We start from the raw sequence: 19,323 nt of genomic DNA on the forward strand, positions 1-19,323 counted from the left end.
AATCGACAGGGGCCCTGGCGGCAACAGAAACCATGGAAGTCCCTGTCCCACTAGCGCTAATAACCAGGCAGAGTGTCACAGAGGGACACCCACAGGCTGTGTGTGGCTAACTGAAAACATAGGGAGAGGGAAGGCCGCAGTCGGTTGGCAGGCCAGGGAGGTGACAGGAACCGACCGAAAAAACAGGACATAGTACTCACCGAGCGTCGAATAAACGTATGCGAAGGGAGACCCGTGCAGGGAAAAGCGTTTGTGAAGTAAAAGTTTAAGTGTTTCCGTGTGGAAAAAGTGTTAGAATTTCTCATTACTGCAGAGCAGAAAAAAGAAGACCGAGGGAGACACCTGTGGCTCACAGGGATAATAGCAGGCTGAGCATGCTGAGTGCACTCAGTGTGCCAGTGTCAGTCAAAGCTTTGTAGAAACTTTGACAGAAAAGTTTTCCGTACAGGGCTCCATCCTGTGATGTCACCTATATGTGAGGACTACCATCCTGCTTGTCCTGTGAGAAAGAGCATATCGTTGATGTGAAAGTGGTTCTCCTCATTAGAACAGTTGTGCTTGGTTAAGAATAATCCTGTGCGAGTCCCCTCTCCATTTGAGGTATCTGTTACTAACGAGATTTGAGCACAACATGACACTCCATCCTGAAGCAGGTGGGGGGGTTTTACCACCAGTATAGCTCTCACCTCAGAAACCTGGGCTGGTTGAGTCAGCTGATCCCATTAAGAGTGGAGATGCCAGTGTAGAAAATAAAGATGGGTCAGTGGGTCCATGTCTAATGGTTGCCACAATATAAGATATGATACAATGAGAATCACTCTGTTTGGCACATACTGAGATTTCAGTATGTTGTGTATGAGCAATATCATGATGTACACTCAGTCTCCAGAAACATTCTCTCCTGCAGTGAGACTATCCATGCTACAATGGGTTTCATTCTTTAAGTAGCTACTAGATTTAACTTCTAAAAATTGACCAGAAATTTTGTAGAAGACACTTTTTTATAGGGAAAGCGATGCTTATTTGAGAGTTTGCTGTGATTAGTCAGTTGTCCATGTATGGGAAATCCTGAATCCCCTGCCTTCGCAGGTGTACAGCTCCCACTACAAGGCATTTGGTAAAGGCTCTTGGAGCTACCGATAAGCTCAATGGAAATACCTTGTACTGGTAGTGGGAAGAATCTAACTTGAAGCTAAGGTAGCACCAATGGGAAGGACGGATGAGGATACAAGCAAATGCATTCCTCAGATCAAACGCGCACATCCATTCATGTTTTTGGATGTAAGGAAAAATCAAAAGTAGATACTTGTTCAAGGGTCTCAGAACCAGAATGTGCCTCAATCCTCCTGACTTCTTGGGGGATGAGGAAATATTGGGAGAGGAAACTCTATCCATGGTTCTATCATTAATAGGTGAGGTTGCGTCAAACGAGACTGATACAAATCAAGATTCGAGTTTGGGATAGTAGCCTAGAGCAGGCCTGGATTTAAGCATAGGCAACATAGGCAATTGCCTAGAGAATCAAATTTTTAATGCACCAAATCCCAGGCCGAAAAGGAGAAGAACTGTGCCAAAGAGGATCCTGCTCCAGCAATCCTCTTCAAAATGAAACAGTTATGGTACTCTCACATTTTGGTGGGTGGTAGAGGGAATGGGGAAAGGGACTCCCCTCTGCCACACATACACCCTTTCTTAATTCCAGGATCTCCTCTCGCCCCTTACTCTTCAACCCTACTTATGGGCACAAAACTCTTAAATCGGCCCTGGCCGTGAAAAATGCAAATAGCATCCAGACTCCACAATTTCGAAGACCTTGAGGTCCTGAATTATCTGGTGCCATGCCTCCAAGAACATTTGAATCTTGTCCCTCACTGGAACGAAATTCAGAGGGATGAAAAACTGGGTTCAAGTTTATGCTGGGCCGGTTGTGTAGTCCTAGGCTGATGGCATCCATGCTGCCGGGGTCTGACCAGAAGTCACTGCTGATGATAGGCTGGAAGAGGTGATAGGCAATACTGCTAAAAAGACAAGAATTGAAGCCTGTGAAAAGTATGACCATTTGTAAATGAAGGTGCTCGGGGACCCTTGGTTGGACTGTTATGTTTCTTAATTTGCCAGAAAGACTATTCCATGGTGACTTCTCATGGACATCATCTTGGAAGCTACGCGCCCTGAGCCATGGCATACTCAGAACTCCAACTGAAGCTGAGGTGGTGTGTGAAATGGAGTCGAAAAATTAACAGACAGAATAGAGAAGGTAACAAACACACTCTTCCACCTTTAAAATCAGTTGTGGTTAGTAAGACCCTCTCTCCAAAGGTTGAAGAGAAAAGCCTACAGATTTGAAATATAGTCATGAGGATATTGCATCATATAGAACTGGTGTGCAGAGATAAGGCCAGAGGAAGCATGGAGCTCTGGAAGACTTTGTCAAAACTGTCCGGCAACCTCACTGCCTGATGCAACATGACTCCAAACCCCAGAGATTTCTGAACTCCAAATTTGAGATTTAGATTTCTAGCCATAGGAACGCCAGAGATAGGCGTTTCCCATTTTTTCATCTGCAGCCAGTTTATAATGTTGTGGACTAAGAGCTGCTGGATCTGACAACCCATCCAATATCTGGAGGGACCTAAAGACTTCCAAGTGTTAAGTTTAATCATGAAAAATTATTTCAAAAATATGAATGTTCAGTTCCTAGGGGGAGTGGTTCGTATATTTCCTGACATTGCAAAAACCACGCAAATACGTAGGAAAGATTTCTTAGTAATGAGGCCTGAGGTTTTAGCACTAGGGGCTAGCTGTAATTTGCGCTACCCCTGCAAGTGCGTGATAAAACTTTCAGGGAATACCTATATATTCTTCAGCCCTGAACAACTACGAGCTTTCTTGGATGCTCATATGCAGCAGCCACAATCATAAGGTGGGATCTAAAAATTGTGCCTAGTGTTCAGTCAGCCTCTCTCAATTATAACTTTGTTTTCTTAATGTTCTCCTTTTTTCATTCCTCTCCTTATTTCCTACGAAAGTTTAGAGATTTACTTAATGCAATTTTTCTAATGATATAATTAGATGTTGGATATCAGTTTCTTCTGTAAAGTTATTAATGTAAATCTCTTGTATTTCAAGCAAAGTTTTACTTTGTAAATTGTTGAAAATTGGAAAATAAAAAATAAAAAAAAAAAAAGACTTCCAAGTGGGTATCTGACACAAAGCACTGTCCCCACTTTTTCCACAAACTTTGAATATGACAGGTGTTATGGGGCAATATATGGACAGGCATATCCAGAAATGAGTTAGAAGGTATTTCTGTAGACCCCTCTTTTAAATGTAAGGATTTACTAATTTAGGACCCCCATGACAATGAAGACAAACTGGACGGGGGGACTCTTCTGGTTGCCACAGAGGGGAAAAGCCCTGGTCAACTGCCTCTGAGCAACTGCTGTCATTGAGTGAGAAGGTGAAGAAAGCAGAGTTGCTTACCTGTAACAGGTGTTCTCCCAGGACAGCAGGATAGTAGTCTTCACAGATGGGTGATATCATCAGACGGAGCCCTGACACAGAACACTTTTGTCAAAGTTTCTAGAACTTTGATTGGCACACTGAACATGTCCAGCATGCCACCAACCCCGTGGCAACACGGGGTCCCCCCTTCAGTCTCATTTTATAGCAGAAAAGTACGAACGAAAAATAAAACAACAAAATGTAGGCCAACCCAACTCAGTGGGGTGGCGGATGGGTTTCTTGAGGACTAACATCCTGCTGTCCTGGGAGAACACCCGTTTCAGTAAGCATCTCTGCTTTTTCCCAGGACAAGCAGGATGGTAGTTCTCACAGATGGGTGAATAGCAAGCTGCAGGCTGCTCCCGGAACACCCTGGACCAACAGACACCCAAAAACGTTCAAGAAGCACAGCAGAGGTGCTAAATACAACAACGGGGGCAGCCTGATCATCATACTGGGCCCTAGGTAGGAAGAGTTGGATTCTTACACTGGAAAAAGATTACTGAGAACAGACTGGCCAAAGACGCTGTCCTGTCGACCATCTTTATCCAGACAGTAATGAGCTGTGAAGGTGTAGACGGAGCTCCATGTCACGGCCCTGCAGATTTTGGCAATAGGGACTGCCCAGAAGTGTGCTATTGACGTTGCCATGGCCCTGACTGAGTGAGCTTTCACTCTGCCCTTAAGCAGAAGGCCTGCTTGTTGGTAGCAAAAAGTAATACAGTCCGCCAACTAATTAGACAGGGTCTGCTTGCCCACCGCAACTCCGTTTTTGTCAAAGGAGACAAAGAGTTGCGTGGACTGCCTGTGGGCTGTGGTGCAGTCTAAATAAAAGGCGAGAACACGCTTGCAGTCCAAGGTATGCAGAGCCCACTCACCTGGATGAAAGTGTGGTCTTGGGAAAAAGGTGGGCAATACGATGGACTGATTTAGGTGGAAGTCTGTCACTACCTTAGGCAGGAACTTAGGGTGAGTATGCAGCACCACCCTGTCACTGAAGAACCTCATGTAAGGAGGTTAGGCCACTAGGGCCTGCAGTTCACTAACTCAGCGAGCAGAAGTAACTGCTACGAGGAAGATAACCTTCCAGGTGAGGTGTTTGAACTCGCAGGAACTCAAACCGAAGCCATGCCAGCACTATGTTGAAGTTTCAGGCCACAACGGGTACACAGTGGAGGCTTAAGTTGAAGTAAACCTCTCATGAAGCGCCCTACTAAGGGCTGCACAGAGACTGGGGTGTTGCCCACCCCTATATGGTAGGTGCTGATGGCACTCAGATGGACTCAGATTGAGGTTATCTGTAGACCAGACTCCAAGAGGTACCAGAGGTAGTCCAAAAGCCTAGGCATGTGGAAAGAGAAAGGGTCAAGACCCTCCTGCGTGCACCAAGACGAGAACCTTCTCCACTTCGCTTGGTTAGACTTCTGCGTGGAAGGCTTACGCGAAGCTATTAGGACTTGCTAGATCGTATCAGAAAGGTCGAGGGACTCTAGTATTAGCCTTTCAACATCCAGGCCGTTAGGGACAGCAACCGGAGGTTCAGGTGGCGAGGTGCCCAAGCGAATGGGCTCCTGGACAGAGAGGTCGCGGGGAATGGGAAACCAGACCTGATGTGGCCAACACAGGGCAGTGAGGATCCTGGAGCCTCAGTCTTGCTGTAGCTTCACAAGAGTCATGCCTAATAGCAGAATCAGAGTATGCATATAGGAAGCCCACACTACATGAGTGGGTGAAGACATCCACTGCTGGTCTGTTTCCTTCCTTGTGCAGGGATCAGAATCGTTCCACCTTGTGGTTCTGCGAGGACACAAAGAGATCCACGTCCGGCTGACCCCACCGGCAGAAGATTCTGTCTGCTACACAGGGGTTCAGGGACCAGTCTTGGGGTTGGAATGTCTGGCTGAGGCTGTCCACTACAACATTCTTGGTGCCTGCCAGGTAGATGGAACGGGACAGGGCCCAGGCCCAAATCTGCACTGCCTCTGGGCAGAAGAGATAAGAGCTTTTGTCCCTCCTGTTTGTTCACAGACAACCAGGTGGCCATGTGGTACATCTGGATTAAGACGACTTTGTTGGACAGGCAGTTCTGGAATGTGTAGAGCACATACCGCATCGCCCTGGAGTTTCAGGAGGTTTATCTGGTAGCGCGCCTTGGCTTTCGAACACACCCCTTGGGTGGGTAAGGCTGTTGACATGGGCTCCACAGCCTAGGTTGGAGGCATCCATGGTCTAGGTCACCTGAGTGGCCGGAGGCTGAAAGGGAAGTCCCTTGCTCAAGTTGGATTCTCACGCCCACCAGGCGAGGGAGAGCTGGAGTGGTTTGGTTATCTGGACCAGTGCTGAGTGTCTCGGAGTGGCTTGGTGCCACTGAGAACATAGGGTCCATTGTGTGATCCTCATTGCTAGGCGGGCCATTGAGGTGACTTGCACCGACGATGCCATGTGACCCAGCAACTTCAGGAGCATGGATCCGTGGAAAACCCTTCAGCCCAAGGCATCTAAGGCTCTGTGGTCTTTTCCTGGAGGGGCGGAAGAGTGAGGACGGGTCCATTTGGCCTTTTTCTGGGCTGATTCAACTACCACCGACTGGTGTGGCAACTGGCTCTTCTGAAAGCCTAGGGCCTGTTGTACTAGATAGGTGGCATCAGTTTTCCTATTGACTGGAGCCACAGAACCTGGGTGTGCCCAGACATGGTGAAGGAGGTCCAGAAGAACCTTATGCACTGGGATAGCCATCACTACCTTAGGAGTGTCCATAAACTGGAGGACCTCCAACATCTTGTGGCTGGCATCCTCTTTTGTTAAAAGTTGGAAGGGAATGGTCTCAGTCATCTCCCGGAAAAAACTCTTGAAGGAGAGATCCTCCGGAGGTGAGCACCGCCTCTCTTCTGGCAGGGAAGGCTCTGACACAAGGTCCTCGGAGGCCTCCGAGGAATGTTCAGAGGAGGCGTCTTCCCATGGGTCATAAGGGCCTCTTCCTCACTAGCAAACTGCCTGGGTCGAGGAGGGAGGCTAAAACCCAGAGTACGGGGCACGGGCCCCGATGATCGGTGAGGTGGAACAGACAGCGGTGGCGCCAGAATCAAGGGCACCAGGACCTGTAATGGTGCCAGGGCACCAGGAGGGCTGATGGCCCAGGATCCGGCATCGACGGCACCATTTATGGAGATGAGCGAGGAGCTGCATCTTCATCCTCCAAGGAGCCCGGAATCGGGATAGAGACAGGAGGAGGCACCGGTAGTGAGCAGGGGACAAAGGGGCCTGCCGGCACAGGCTGCAACATCAAGGCACCAAGCAGCATGTCCAGTCTTTCCAGCAGAGGCGCCAAAATGGAGAGCGCCGGTTCCTATGCCATATGGGGACCGGCGTCTGTGGAAGTTGAAGACCCTGAAGGGCATTAAGCACTGCCTGTTGAACCACACGGTCCAACTCCTCTCAGAATGAGGGTGCGGACAAAACAGACCCTGGTGTAGGAGGCAGGCAGGGTGCGACTGGAGCATCCACGGGGGTCCACAGAGGCTGTGCCCAGCACCGATATCATTGGGGAACACCCTGGGCTCCCAGGTCCAGAGGAGGATGAGGCCTCCTCTCCCTGGGGCCTCTTCAGCGGGGGTTTGGCCGAGGCCGCCCCAGTTTCTGTGCCGGCACTGGACGGTGATGACCATCAATGCCGGTGTCGATGCTTCCCATTGTGCTCGGCCCGGGCCTTCTCCAGCATCGAGGAAGACTATGCCGAAGTCTTTGAGTGACCCGATGCCGGTGAGGGGCAATCTTCCGCTCCTTGATCCTCTTGGCGGGGCTTTGAAGGCAAAGGTCCTGATTCAGTTTGATCTCCACGACCTGACGTACCTGGTACCGTAGACAATGGAGAATATTGCTTGGCAACAAACAAGTGCTCCATCTTGTCCATGCTGGCGCGCTGGCCTTTGAGGGTCATCTGAGCATAGCTAGGAAACAGACAGACATCGTGGGAAGACCTGAGACACGGGACACAGACATCATGGGGAACTTATGTACATATTCCGTGGACAATCTAGGCACTTCCGAAAACCCGTCGCTATGACAAAAAAGGGGGGGCGCGCGCAGTCAGTGGCTGACGCTCGGGAACCAACTACAAAAAAAAAAAAAAAAACCCACGAAATGGACTTACCGAATGCCGGAGGAATCTGTTTGCAATCGGGGACCCCGGAGCGGGGAAAAACTTGAAGAAAAACTTCAAATTGTTCCATGAGGAAATTGTGAGGAAAAATGTTCTCATAGAGCTCCACTAACCACGAGGTAACAGCTCCGTGGTAAAAAAAAAAAAAAAAAAAGACTGAAGGGGGACCCCATTTGGCCAGGGGTTGGTGGCATGCTGGGCATGCTCAGTGTGCCAGTCAAAGTTCTAGAAACTTTTGTTCGTGACAGGGCTCCATCTGATGATGTCACCCATCTGTGAGGACTACCATCCTGCTTGTCTTGGGAGAACACTTTATCAAACGTTTTGATGACGTGTTCACTCTGATGTGCAATATTAGGATTCTGATCTGAGGTATCGTTGCAACTATGTTGGAGAATAACGGCTAGATTATTCCTTCCATCACTTTAGATAAAGTAGTAAAGAAATTTCTCACTAGACCTGAAATCTAGTTCAGCAACTGATGTGTGCTCATGGAAATCATCTTGGAAGCTACTTGTCCTAAGTTACTTCATACTCTGAATGCCAACTGAAGCTATGGAGGCATGTGAAATGGAGTTGAAAAATTCAAACAGAGCAGAAAATATAAAGCATGCACCCTTTTGCCTTCAAAACCAGTTATGGGTAATAAGGCCCTCCCCCTCTGTAGGTTGTAGAAAGGCCTAGAGATTTGGAATACAGTCATGAGGATATTGCACCATACAATTGTCGCTGGATGATATCAGTCCTGCTTATTAACGTAAAATTGCACTTGCTTTTTTCCTGCAGTTTTTGGGTGAAAGGTCTAGGTGAAGTGATGGAGGGTCTGACTGAACTAGTGATTGCAAGAGCACACTAAAATAACTATCTTCAGAAGCAGAGTACGTGCATTAGATCTATAATGCATGTATATATATAATACACGCCTCTGTGCATAACTCAGGGTTATGTATACATGTTCTAATCATTACACATAACTGTATATGCACAATTTCAAAAAATGGGTTTTCCTACATTACAAATATACATGCATACGTTTGAGGCAGAAATATGCAGTATTTTAGAAACTGTGTGGATCCTGCCACACAGTTTATAAAACACTAGTATAAATCGCTACAGATTCACTTATCCGTAAATCAGACTACAGAGGATTAGACTGATACTTTTAAAAATCAAAAAGTTTGCATGTCTGCACCACAACTCCACCTCTACTCAATTTGTATAAAAGTATGCACTAAATGCACATTTTTACATATACCCAGTCTTTACTACAGCCATTTAGGTACATAAAACAGAGAATCACATCTTATTATATAAGAACATGCCAAACTGGGTCAGACCAAGGATCCATCAAGCCCAGCATCCTGTTTCCAACAGTGGCCAATCCAGGCCATAAGAACCTGGCAAGTACCCAAAAACTAAGTCTATTCCATGTAACCGTTGCTAGTAATAGCAGTGGTTATTATCTAAGTCAACTTAATTAATAGCAGGTAATGGACTTCTCCTCCAAGAACTTATCCAATCCTTTTTTAAACACAGCTATACTAACTGCACTAACCACATCTTCTGGCAACAAATTCCAGAGTGTAATTGTGCTTTGAGTGAAAAAGAACTTTCTCCGATTAGTTTTAATTATGCCACATGCTAACTTCATGGAGTGACCCCTAGTCTTTCTATTATCCGAAAGAGTAAAAAACCGATTCACTTCTATCCGTTCTAGACCTCTCATGATTTTAAACACCTCTATCATATCTCCCTCAGCCATCTCTTCTCCAAGCTAAAAAGTCCTAACCTCTTTAGTCTTTCCTCATAGGGGAGCTGTTCCATTCCCTTTATCATTTTGGTCGCCTTTATCTGTACCTTCTCCATCACAATTATATCTTTTTTGAGATGCGGCGACCAGAATTGTACACAGTATTCAAGGTGCGGTCTCACCATGGAGAGATACAGAAGCATTATGACATTTTCCGTTTTATTCACCATTCCCTTTCTAATAATTCCCAACATTCTGTTTGCTTTTTTGACTGCCGCAGCACACTGAACCGATGATTTCAATGTGTTATCCACTATGATGCCTAGATCTCTTTCTTGGGTAGTAGCACCTAATATGGAACCTAACATTGTGTAAGTATAGCATGTGCTATTCTTCCCTATATGCATCACCTTGCACTTGTCCACATTAAATTTCATCTGCCATTTTGATGCCCAGTTTTCCAGCCTCACAAGGTCTTCCTGCAATTTATCACAATCTGCTTGTGATTTAACTACTCTGAACAATTTTGTATCTGCAAATTTGATTACCTCACTTGTCTTATTTCTTTCAGATCATTTATAAATATATTGAAAAGTAAGGGTCCCAATACAGATCCCTGAAGCACTCCACTGCCCATTCCGTTCCACTGAGAAAATTGTCCATTTAATCCTACTCTGTTTCCTGTCTTTTAGCCAGTTTGTAATCCACGAAATGACATCACCACCTATCCCATGACTTTTTATTTTTCCTAGAAGCCTCTCATGAGGAACTTTGTCAAATGCCTTCTGAAAATCCAAGTACATTACATCTATAGGTTCACCTTTATCAACATGTTTATTAACTCCTTCAAAAAAGTGAAGCAGATATGTGAGGCAAGACTTGCCTTGGGTAAAGCCATGCTGACTTTGTTCCATTAAACCATGTCTTTCTATATGTTCTGTGTTTTTGATGTTTAGAATACTTTCCACTATTTTTCCTGGCACTTAAGTCAGGCTAACCGATCTGTAGTTCCCAGGATCGCCCCTGGAGCCCTTTTTAAATATGGGGGTTACATTAGCTATCCTCCAGTCTTCAGGTACAATGGATGATTTTAATGACAGGTTACAAGTTTTTTTACTAATAGGTCTGAAATTTCATTTAGTTCCTTCAGAACTCTGGGGTGTATACCATCCGGTTCAGGTGATTTACTACTCTTCAGTTTGTCAATCAGGCCTACCACATCTTATAGGTTCACCCCATCTGAATCATTACCCATGAAAACCTTCTCCAGTACGGGTACCTCCTCAACCTCCTCTTCCGTAAACACCAAAGAAAAGAAATCATTTAATCTTTCCGCGATGGCCTTATCTTCTCTAAGTGCCCCTTTAACCCCTCGATCATCTAACGGTTCAACTGACTCCCTCACAGGCTTTCTGCTTCAGATATATTTTAAAAAGTTTTTACTGTGAGTTTTTGCCTCTACGGCCAACTTCTTTTCAAATTCTCTCTTAGCCTGTCTTATCAATATCTTACATTTAACTTGCCAACGTTTATGCATTATCCTATTTTCTTCTGTTGGATCCTTCTTCCAATTTTTGAATGAAGATCTTTTGGCTAAAATAGCTTCTTTCACCTCCCCTTTTAACCATGCCGGTAATCGTTTTGCCTTCTTTCCACCTTTCTTAATGTGTGGAAATCATCTGGATTGTGCTTCTAGGATGGTTTTTTTTTTTTGTTTTTTTTTAACAATGACCACGCCTCTTGCACACTTTTTATTTTTGTAGCTGCTCCTTTCAGGTTTTTTCTAACTATTTTTCTCATTTTATCAAAGTTTCCCTTTTGAACGTTTAACACGAGAGCTGTGGATTTGCTTATTGTCCCCCTTCCAGTCATTAAATCAAATTTGATCATATTATAATCACTATTGCCAAGCGGCCCCACCACTGTTACCTCTCTCACCAAATCCTGTTCTCCACTGAGAATTAGATCTAAAATTGCTCCCTCTCTCGTCGGTTCCTGAACCAATTGCTCCATAAAGCTATCATTTATTCCATCCAGGAACTTTATCTCTCTAGCGTGTCCCGATGATACAGTTACCCAGTCAATATTGGGGTAAATGAAGTCTCCCATTATTACCGCACTACTGAACATTATACAAAAGCATAACTATAAGTAAATGGTCTGCTGGCAAACGGAAAATGATAGAAGATAAGAATTTGGAAAAAATATAGCATTAGATAGGACATGAATTAATTTTCTATAATACATTTAACATTTATAGACAAAGATCCTGTTTACCACATTTTGCTAATTAATTTGATACTTATATTCTTGAACCTTTTTCAAGGCAGATTATAGCAACATTCATTCATGATATATATTAGGATGTCAAACACAAAAACAAAGACAAAGTATCTAGTAATCTTCAATTTGTTTGGTAAAACATTGAACTTGGTTGCTAGACATTTGAGAATGTACTAAAGTATAAAATGTACAAATGCTGTGGATACACGTTTCACAGTACTAAAACAATCTAGTTTTATTCAATTGTAAAATTGCTATCCATAGTTTTTAAATATGAAATATCCATAATAAAACTAAGAGAAAAACCACACAAATGCATAAAAGTATGGCAAGTAAGAAAATTCAGTAGAAAAAGGAAGTCTAATTAAAGCAATAACTTACTCTTCTAGACTTCGATCATGTAAGGCAAAAGCAAAAAAGAAAAGAAGAAACAAAGAATTTAAAATGAGTATCAATTGCTCTAGATATATCTTCCTTGCCTGCTTTTCTACTCAGACAAAAGTTCTTTATATGAACACATTTAAGGCAGTTTCTTACTTCTTTTGTTCATGAGAACATATTAGCATTAAGGTCTTTGAAATTCCTCCCACAGATATTAAGACCTAGTTCAATCAAACTAGTTGTGAAGGCTCAGAAAAATTAAAAGTTTGGAAATTTTTTCTAGCCTGGGGTGGGGAGGAGAAGAGTGTGCCCCCCCCCCCCCTTTTTCTTTTTTTTTAACCACACAGGGCCTTCACACATCTATAATCAGGGTGCTGGTATACTAAACCTCATCAGAACTCATCATACATGCAAAGTATAACTTTACCACAAACATCTGAAGATTGAACTTGGGGAAGGCATTTTTAAAAAAATAAAGAATATAATTATACAAAGTATGCAAAATTTTCTTTCTAATAAGTACCAAAATATAAGAAATGCAATATCCTGGAATAAAAACTTTATCTTTATTAGAAAATACTAGGCAATATACAAAATAAAACATACATAATAAGTAACATAAAAGCATAATAGCATAAAATCAAACAATCAATACACACAGACCACAGATTATGTTAAAACCAAACCAGCTTGGTAAAACAAAAAGTAAACAAGGATAAGTCCAGAAAAAATGTATTTAAATAAAACAGGAGGATTTGCATTTTATAACATTTTAAACATGAGTAATCCAAAGGGAATGTAGTAGATAAGATTCTGAAACTGTACAGGTCCCCCTTTTGTTTTAAGCTATGAATGCAAAGTTAAAGTAGAAAACATATATATAAAGAAATTCTAGTGAGATGGAAATTTATACATTTTCATGGAAAGTAAAATAGCATTAACATCAATTAGCAGACGTTATTTAAATTCCAAAGCCTTTCTTATCTAAAGAAAAACAATGAACTGAGACAAGACATTGAATTAATTATGGTGGCCTTTAACAAAACCTTTTGCTCATAGGCCAGATAAGGTGTTAATACTATTCTTTTTAAAATCAAAATATAAATCATTTCAAACAATAATGAAAATCAGCAATATAATAAATACTAAGACATATATGTTCATTAAAAACACATTAGAAAAAGATTCCCTTCTTACAGTTCACAGATCTATCTATAATTGAGAGTCCATTAAGACGTTAACTTTTTTACTTTATGGATCCATTTAACTTAGTTTTAGTTTAATTAAAAATTTGTAGACTGCTACATCAAGTTTTGAAGCGGATAACAAAACATGCATAATTAAAAAAAACAAAAGAAACAACAAAAACTAAAAACAAACAACATCTACTTTATACCAACTGCAGCTTTATTAATTATCTTATTCCACCATCAAATAGATTTTTCAAAATGTAAAAGCCTCCTTAAAAAGAAGATTTTTCAGATCCTTTTTAAAAGGATTTTTGTTATATAATATTATCTGAACTGAGACAGTGAGTAAATTTCAATAAATTGGTCCTGCTACAGAAAAAGTTCTATACATTCTTAACACTGTACTAACCCAACTTAATTACCCGCCCATTCTCTTTGGCTCTAAGCAGGTTATAAAATGTAATGATGTTCAACACCCTCAATCCTTGTATGCTAGACCAGCGATTCTCAACCAGTATGTCGCGACACACTACTGTGTCCAGAAGCACAAGCAAGAAATGGCTATCCTCTTTCTCTTCTGGACTAGTGATAACTGATTCTATCTTCCCCTGCTGGGCCTGAGTGTGACAGCAGAAGAAAAAGGGTTGGGGGCCCCACAGGGGGACAGAGAATGCAACTTGTACAAACATGTATTTCTGTTCACAGAGACTACTCTTATCTTCCCTTGTGTTGTTCTTTACAATAAAAGTAATATTGATGCTTTTTTTTTTTTTTTTTTAGTTTAGCTGTGGATTGTTGTGAGTGGTGTGTCACAAAAGTGAGCAGTGTCCGTCAGGTGTGTCACAACGGGAAAAAGGTTGAGAACCACTGTGCTAGAGAAGATTTCTAATACCTCCAGTGACTATGCGTCTGCTAATTGCTACTAATTATGTTTAGCATACATCTGCATGTGTCACAGGTACAAGTCATGTAATAGGTACAGTTTTATTTTCCAATCTATTTGTAAATCAATTTGTATTTATGTGCCATAATTTGATTGCAATTATAGTTTACCCATTGATACTGTAAGTATATTGATAATTTTGAGAAAGTCAAGTTAATAATATTCATATAATTACAGTAATATTAAAGCCAATGATTAGCTTTAAATATTTTTGTGCATACAAACCAAAATAAAATGTAATGGAAAAAATAACACATGGAAGAAAGTATACTAACACTATGTAGTTAACTCTGAATTGAATGCAATTAAAACTGAATTCATAAACACTTAATTGTAATTATTCACTGATGAGTACTATTACAGCGGCTGCATTGCCTACAGGTGTTCTCTGAAGACAGCAGGATAAATCAGTCACACAGTCCTTCCCACTTCCCTTTAGAGTTGAAGCTTAGCTTTTTAGTAAGCCTTAAGAGATCTGTATGGTGGGCAGCTCAGCAAGAAGGTCTGTGTTTGCTCAGAAAAACAGTATTTCTGAGCAGCTTTTTCCATCTCAGTACCATTGAGGACATCACCTACCTGTGCCAGATTTATCCTGCTCTTTACATATAATACCTCTTACAGCTTTCAGGTCTGAAATGTAAAAAATTACTTTTTTCTTTTCAGAAGAGACTTGTGTGTGGTCATGAGAACTTTCGTACTACATTTTTATTATTGGTCTTTAGAAACCTCTAGCATTCTTCAAGACCAAAAGGGCTACTAGAACTCCTACAATCAAGCAGGTTCTTTGTAGAATATATAGTAGAAAACAAAGTAGATGCTGCTTACCTGTAAAGCAAGTGTTGCTTACTTGTAACAGGTGTTCTCACAGGACAGCAGGATGTTAGTCCTCACATATGGGTGACATCATAGGATGGAGCCCAATCACGGAACACTTTTGTCAAAGTTTCTAGAACTTTGACTGGCACCTACTGGGCATGCCCAGGATGACACTAACCCTGCAACCAGCAGGGGTCCCCATTCAGGCTTGTTTAAAAGCTATATTAAGTGCCAAAAAATAAAATAAGAAAACGTATCGAACCCAACACCGCGGGATGGCGGGCAGGTTTCGTGAGGACTAACATCCTGCTGTCCTGTGAGAACACCTGTTACAGGTAAGCAACATTTGCTTTCTCACAGGATAATCAGGAATGTAGTCCTCACATATGGGCGAGTACCGAGCTGAGGATGTCCAAGAAATGCACCAAATGTACCCAAAGACGTGCAACAGGCACAACAACTGGGCTGGAATTTGGTAGAGAGCATCCTGAACCCTAACGGGCTGGCGGAAGGGTGTTGGTATATCAAGTTGCAAAAAGGTTGCGCAAGACAGATTGGCCGAAGATGGAATCTTGTCTTCCAGCCTTATCCAAACAATAATGGGCTGTAAAGGTATGGAGAGAACTCCAGGTAGCAGCCCTACAAATATCAGGAAGCGGCACAGAGCGTAGGTGTGCTACTGAAGTTGCCATGGCCCTGACAGAGTGTGCTTTAAACACGGTCTTGAAGTGGAATGCCTGCTTGCTGATAGCAAAAAGATATGCAGTCTGCTAACCAGGAGGAGAGAGTCTGCTTACCCACAGGTTGCCCTAATTTGATGGAATGGAAAGAGACAAACAATTGAGTGCTTTTCCTGTGGGCAGCTGTACGGTCTAGATAGAATGCTAGAGCCCGTTTACAGTCAAGTGTATGCAGAGCCTGTTCTCCTGGATTGGAATGGGGCCTGGGAAAGAAGGTAGGTAGTATAATGGATTAAGATGAAACTCCAATACTACCTTAGGCAAGTGAGTGCGGAGTACTGCCCGGTCATGCAGAAGTTTAGTGTAAGGCGGATAGGTAACTAGGGCCTGTAACTCACTAACTCTGCGTGCGGATGTGATCGCCAAAAGAAAAATCACTTTCCAGGTGAGATAACGTAGCTTACAGGATTGGAGAGGCTCGAATGGTGGTTTCATGAGCCGACCCAAAACCAGATTGAGATCCCAAGAAGGGGCTGGAGGGCGCAGAGGAGGCTTGAGGTGGAGCAAGCCCTTCAGAAATCGTGTTACAAAGGATTGTACTGAAATAGGAACATCCCCAACACCTTTATGGAAGGCAGCTACTGCACAGACATGCATTCTGATGGAAGAAGTTTTAAGACCTGATTCTGACAAGTGCCAGAGATAGTCCAAAAACTTTGTGGTGGAACAGGTAAAGGGATCAAGTGATTGAACAGAACACCATGATTTAAATCTGTTCCATTTGTAAAGGTAAGATTTTCTTGTGGAAGGCTTTCGTGAAGCAATGAGGACACGGGAAACTGGCTCCAAAATGTTGAGTGGCTGAAGAATCAACCTTTCAACATCCAGACAGTCAGGGATAAGGCCTGAAGATTGGGGTGGCGCAATCACCCGTTCTGAGTGATCAGAAGCAGGTCAGTTCCCAAGGGTATGTGCCTGCGAAAGGAGAGGTCCTGAAGGATCGGAAACCACACTTGGCGTGGCCAGTGAGGTGCTATCAGGATCATGGTTCCCTTCTGACATAGCTTCACGAGAGTCTTTGAGAGAAGCGGAAGTGGAGGGAAAGCATATAGGAGACCTGCTGCCCATGAGAGGGAGAATGCGTCTCTTGGGTGTGACTGCTGGCTGCGAGTGAGAGTGCAAAAGTTCTCTACTTTGGGTTTTGAGGTGATGCAAAGAGGTCGATATGGGGGTAACTCCAACATTGGAATACTGAGTCCGATACAGTGGGGTTGAAAGGTGCGACTCAGCTTGTCCGCCAACACATTGTCGACTCCCGGAAGTAGGTGGCCCTGAGCTGAGGTACATCGAGAGGGAGAGGGCCTCCGCCCATATCTGCAACTTCCTGACACAGAGGTAGGAGCCTGTCCCTTCTTGTTTGTTGATGTACCACATGGCCACCTGGTTAACCGTCATTCAGGATGACCTGCTTGGAAAGGTAATCCTGATATACCTTGAGAGCATATCTGATTGCTCGTAGCTCCAGGAAATTGATTTGGTGTTTGGCTTCCTCTGGAGACCAAGAACCTTGGGTCTGCAAATTGGCGACATGTGCTCCCCAGCCGAGGTTGGAATAATCGGTGGTGAGAATTATTGAGGGCCTGGAGCTTGGAAGGGTAGGTCTTGGAGGAGATTGATCTGATTTTTCCACCAGGCTAGAGACTAACGAAGTGGGTCGGTGATGTGGACAATGGTCGATAGTGGTTGGATGGATTGAGTCCACTGTGACCTTAGAGTCCACTGCATGACTCTCATGGCCAAGCGGGCCATTGGGGTAACCTGTACTGAGGACGCCATGTGTCCCAGCAGGATGAGGAAGTGGCGTGCAGTCGAGCGGTGCTGAGACTGTAGCTGGTGTGCAAGAGAAATAAGAGTGAGAGCTCACTGTTGAGGCAGAAATGCCTTTGCTTGATTTCGCATAGTTGACGAGAAATCCTAGTGAAATCAGAGTGTGTAAGGTGAGATGTAGGGACGACAGAGCAGCTTGCTGAGTGGGAGCCCTGATCAACCAATCGTCGAGATAGGGGTAGACGTGAACACCTTAAGTCCTGAGGAAGGCTGCTACTACTACGAGGCACTTGGTGAAGACTCGTGGTGCAGATGCCAGGCCGAACGGTAGTACTCGGTACTGATAGTGCTTGGGGCCTACCAGAAATCTCAGAAATCTGTGATGAGATGGAGTTATTGCAATGTGTGTGTACGCGTCCTGGAGGTCTAGAGAGCAGAGCCAGTCTGCTCTTTGCAGAAGAGGAAGAAGGGAACCCAAGGTTACCATCTTGAACTCTTCTCGCTGGAGGTACTTGTTGAGGGCATGTAGGTCCAGAATTGGACGAATGCCGCCTGACTTTTTGGGGATTAGAAAGTACCGGGAATAGAATCCTACGCCTTGTTGGGTGTAGGGCACTGGTTCTATTGCTCTGGACTGGAGGAGGAGGGAAACCTCCTGTTCCAGGAGTGGTGAGTGGTCAGATGTTCCCCACGTCAGTCGAGGTGGGGAATCCGGTGGGATGGAGAGAAAGTTCAGGTGATAACCCTGAGAGATTATGGCAAGGACCCACTGGTCTGAGGTGATTGTGTGCCATCTGTTGTTGAAATGGCACAATCGACCCCCCCACTGGTATCTGAGGCAGTGGAAGCTGGCTGCTGCTCTCTATGCAAGAGTCAAAAGCTGGAAGCAAAGCCCGACTGAGGAGCTGGTTGCTGCTTTTGTTTCCGAGGTTGACAAGACTGGGCCTTCTGGAAAGGTCTTGTGGAATGACTTCTAGAAGGTGGTGGATAGGACTTCTTTGATGGAAGAATGACTTTTTAGTATCCTTCCTGAATGGCTGTTTGGAGGAATACTCAGAAGGCATCAGAGAGAGTTGGCGAAGGGTCTCATGATGCTCTTTGAGTTCAGCCACCGTCCGCTGGATCTGTTCGCCAAACAGATTGTCTCCTATGCAAGGCAGATCGGACAATCTGTCTTGTATTTCAGGGCGCAAGTCCGAAGACTTAAGCCAGGCCCATCTTCTTGCAGAAATGGCAGCTGCAGATACCCTGGAAGTGGTGTCGAAGATATCGTAAGAGGATCTTATTTCATGCTTCCCTGCTTCAAAACCCTTGTGTACTAGGGTTTGAAGCTGTTCCTGGAATTGCTGAGGCAGCGACTCTGCAAAGTCCTGTATCTGTTTGAATAAGACCCTATTATACTGGGTCATATACAGCTGGTAAGAGGCGATCCGAGAGATGAGCATTGATCCCTGGAAGACACGCCGGCCAATGGCATCTAGGAATTTCTGTTCCTTACCTGGGGGAAGGAAGAGTGGGGTTTTGAGCATCGTGCCCTCTTTTGGGCAGACTATTACTACGGATTGGTGATCTAGCTGAGGTTTCTGGAACCCTCGGGCTGACTGGACCAAGTAAGTGGTATCTGACTTTCGGTTGACTGGAGCTACCGAACCAGGGTGTTCCAGTTCTTTTTGAGAATATCCAAAAGAACCTGATGAATAGGGATGGAGGTTATTTCCTTGGGAGCATCCAGGAATTGTAACAGCTCCCTCTCAGTTCGAGGACTCAGTACAGAGAAATGTAAAAGTTTG

The 19,323-nt window shown here is 43.9% G+C and overlaps 1 protein-coding gene across 10 annotated transcripts in view; it reads right to left on the reverse strand.

Annotated features, from left to right (window-relative positions):
• ASAP1 (ArfGAP with SH3 domain, ankyrin repeat and PH domain 1) overlaps positions 1–19,323 on the reverse strand; it is a 975,348-nt gene that overhangs the window by 556,843 nt on the left and 399,182 nt on the right. For 8 of the 10 annotated variants that reach the window (XM_029592035.1, XM_029592038.1, XM_029592036.1 and 5 more), the window contains one exon: positions 12,078–12,086. The exons of the other annotated variants lie outside the window; for them this stretch is intronic. In XM_029592035.1, coding sequence (XP_029447895.1) covers positions 12,078–12,086 — 9 coding nt within the window. The remainder of the gene's footprint in view (positions 1–12,077; positions 12,087–19,323) is intronic. 10 annotated transcript variants of the gene reach the window in all.

Source organism: Rhinatrema bivittatum, chromosome 2, assembly GCF_901001135.1.
Source record: "Rhinatrema bivittatum chromosome 2, aRhiBiv1.1, whole genome shotgun sequence".
In the NCBI taxonomy this organism is placed as follows: domain Eukaryota; kingdom Metazoa; phylum Chordata; class Amphibia; order Gymnophiona; family Rhinatrematidae; genus Rhinatrema; species Rhinatrema bivittatum.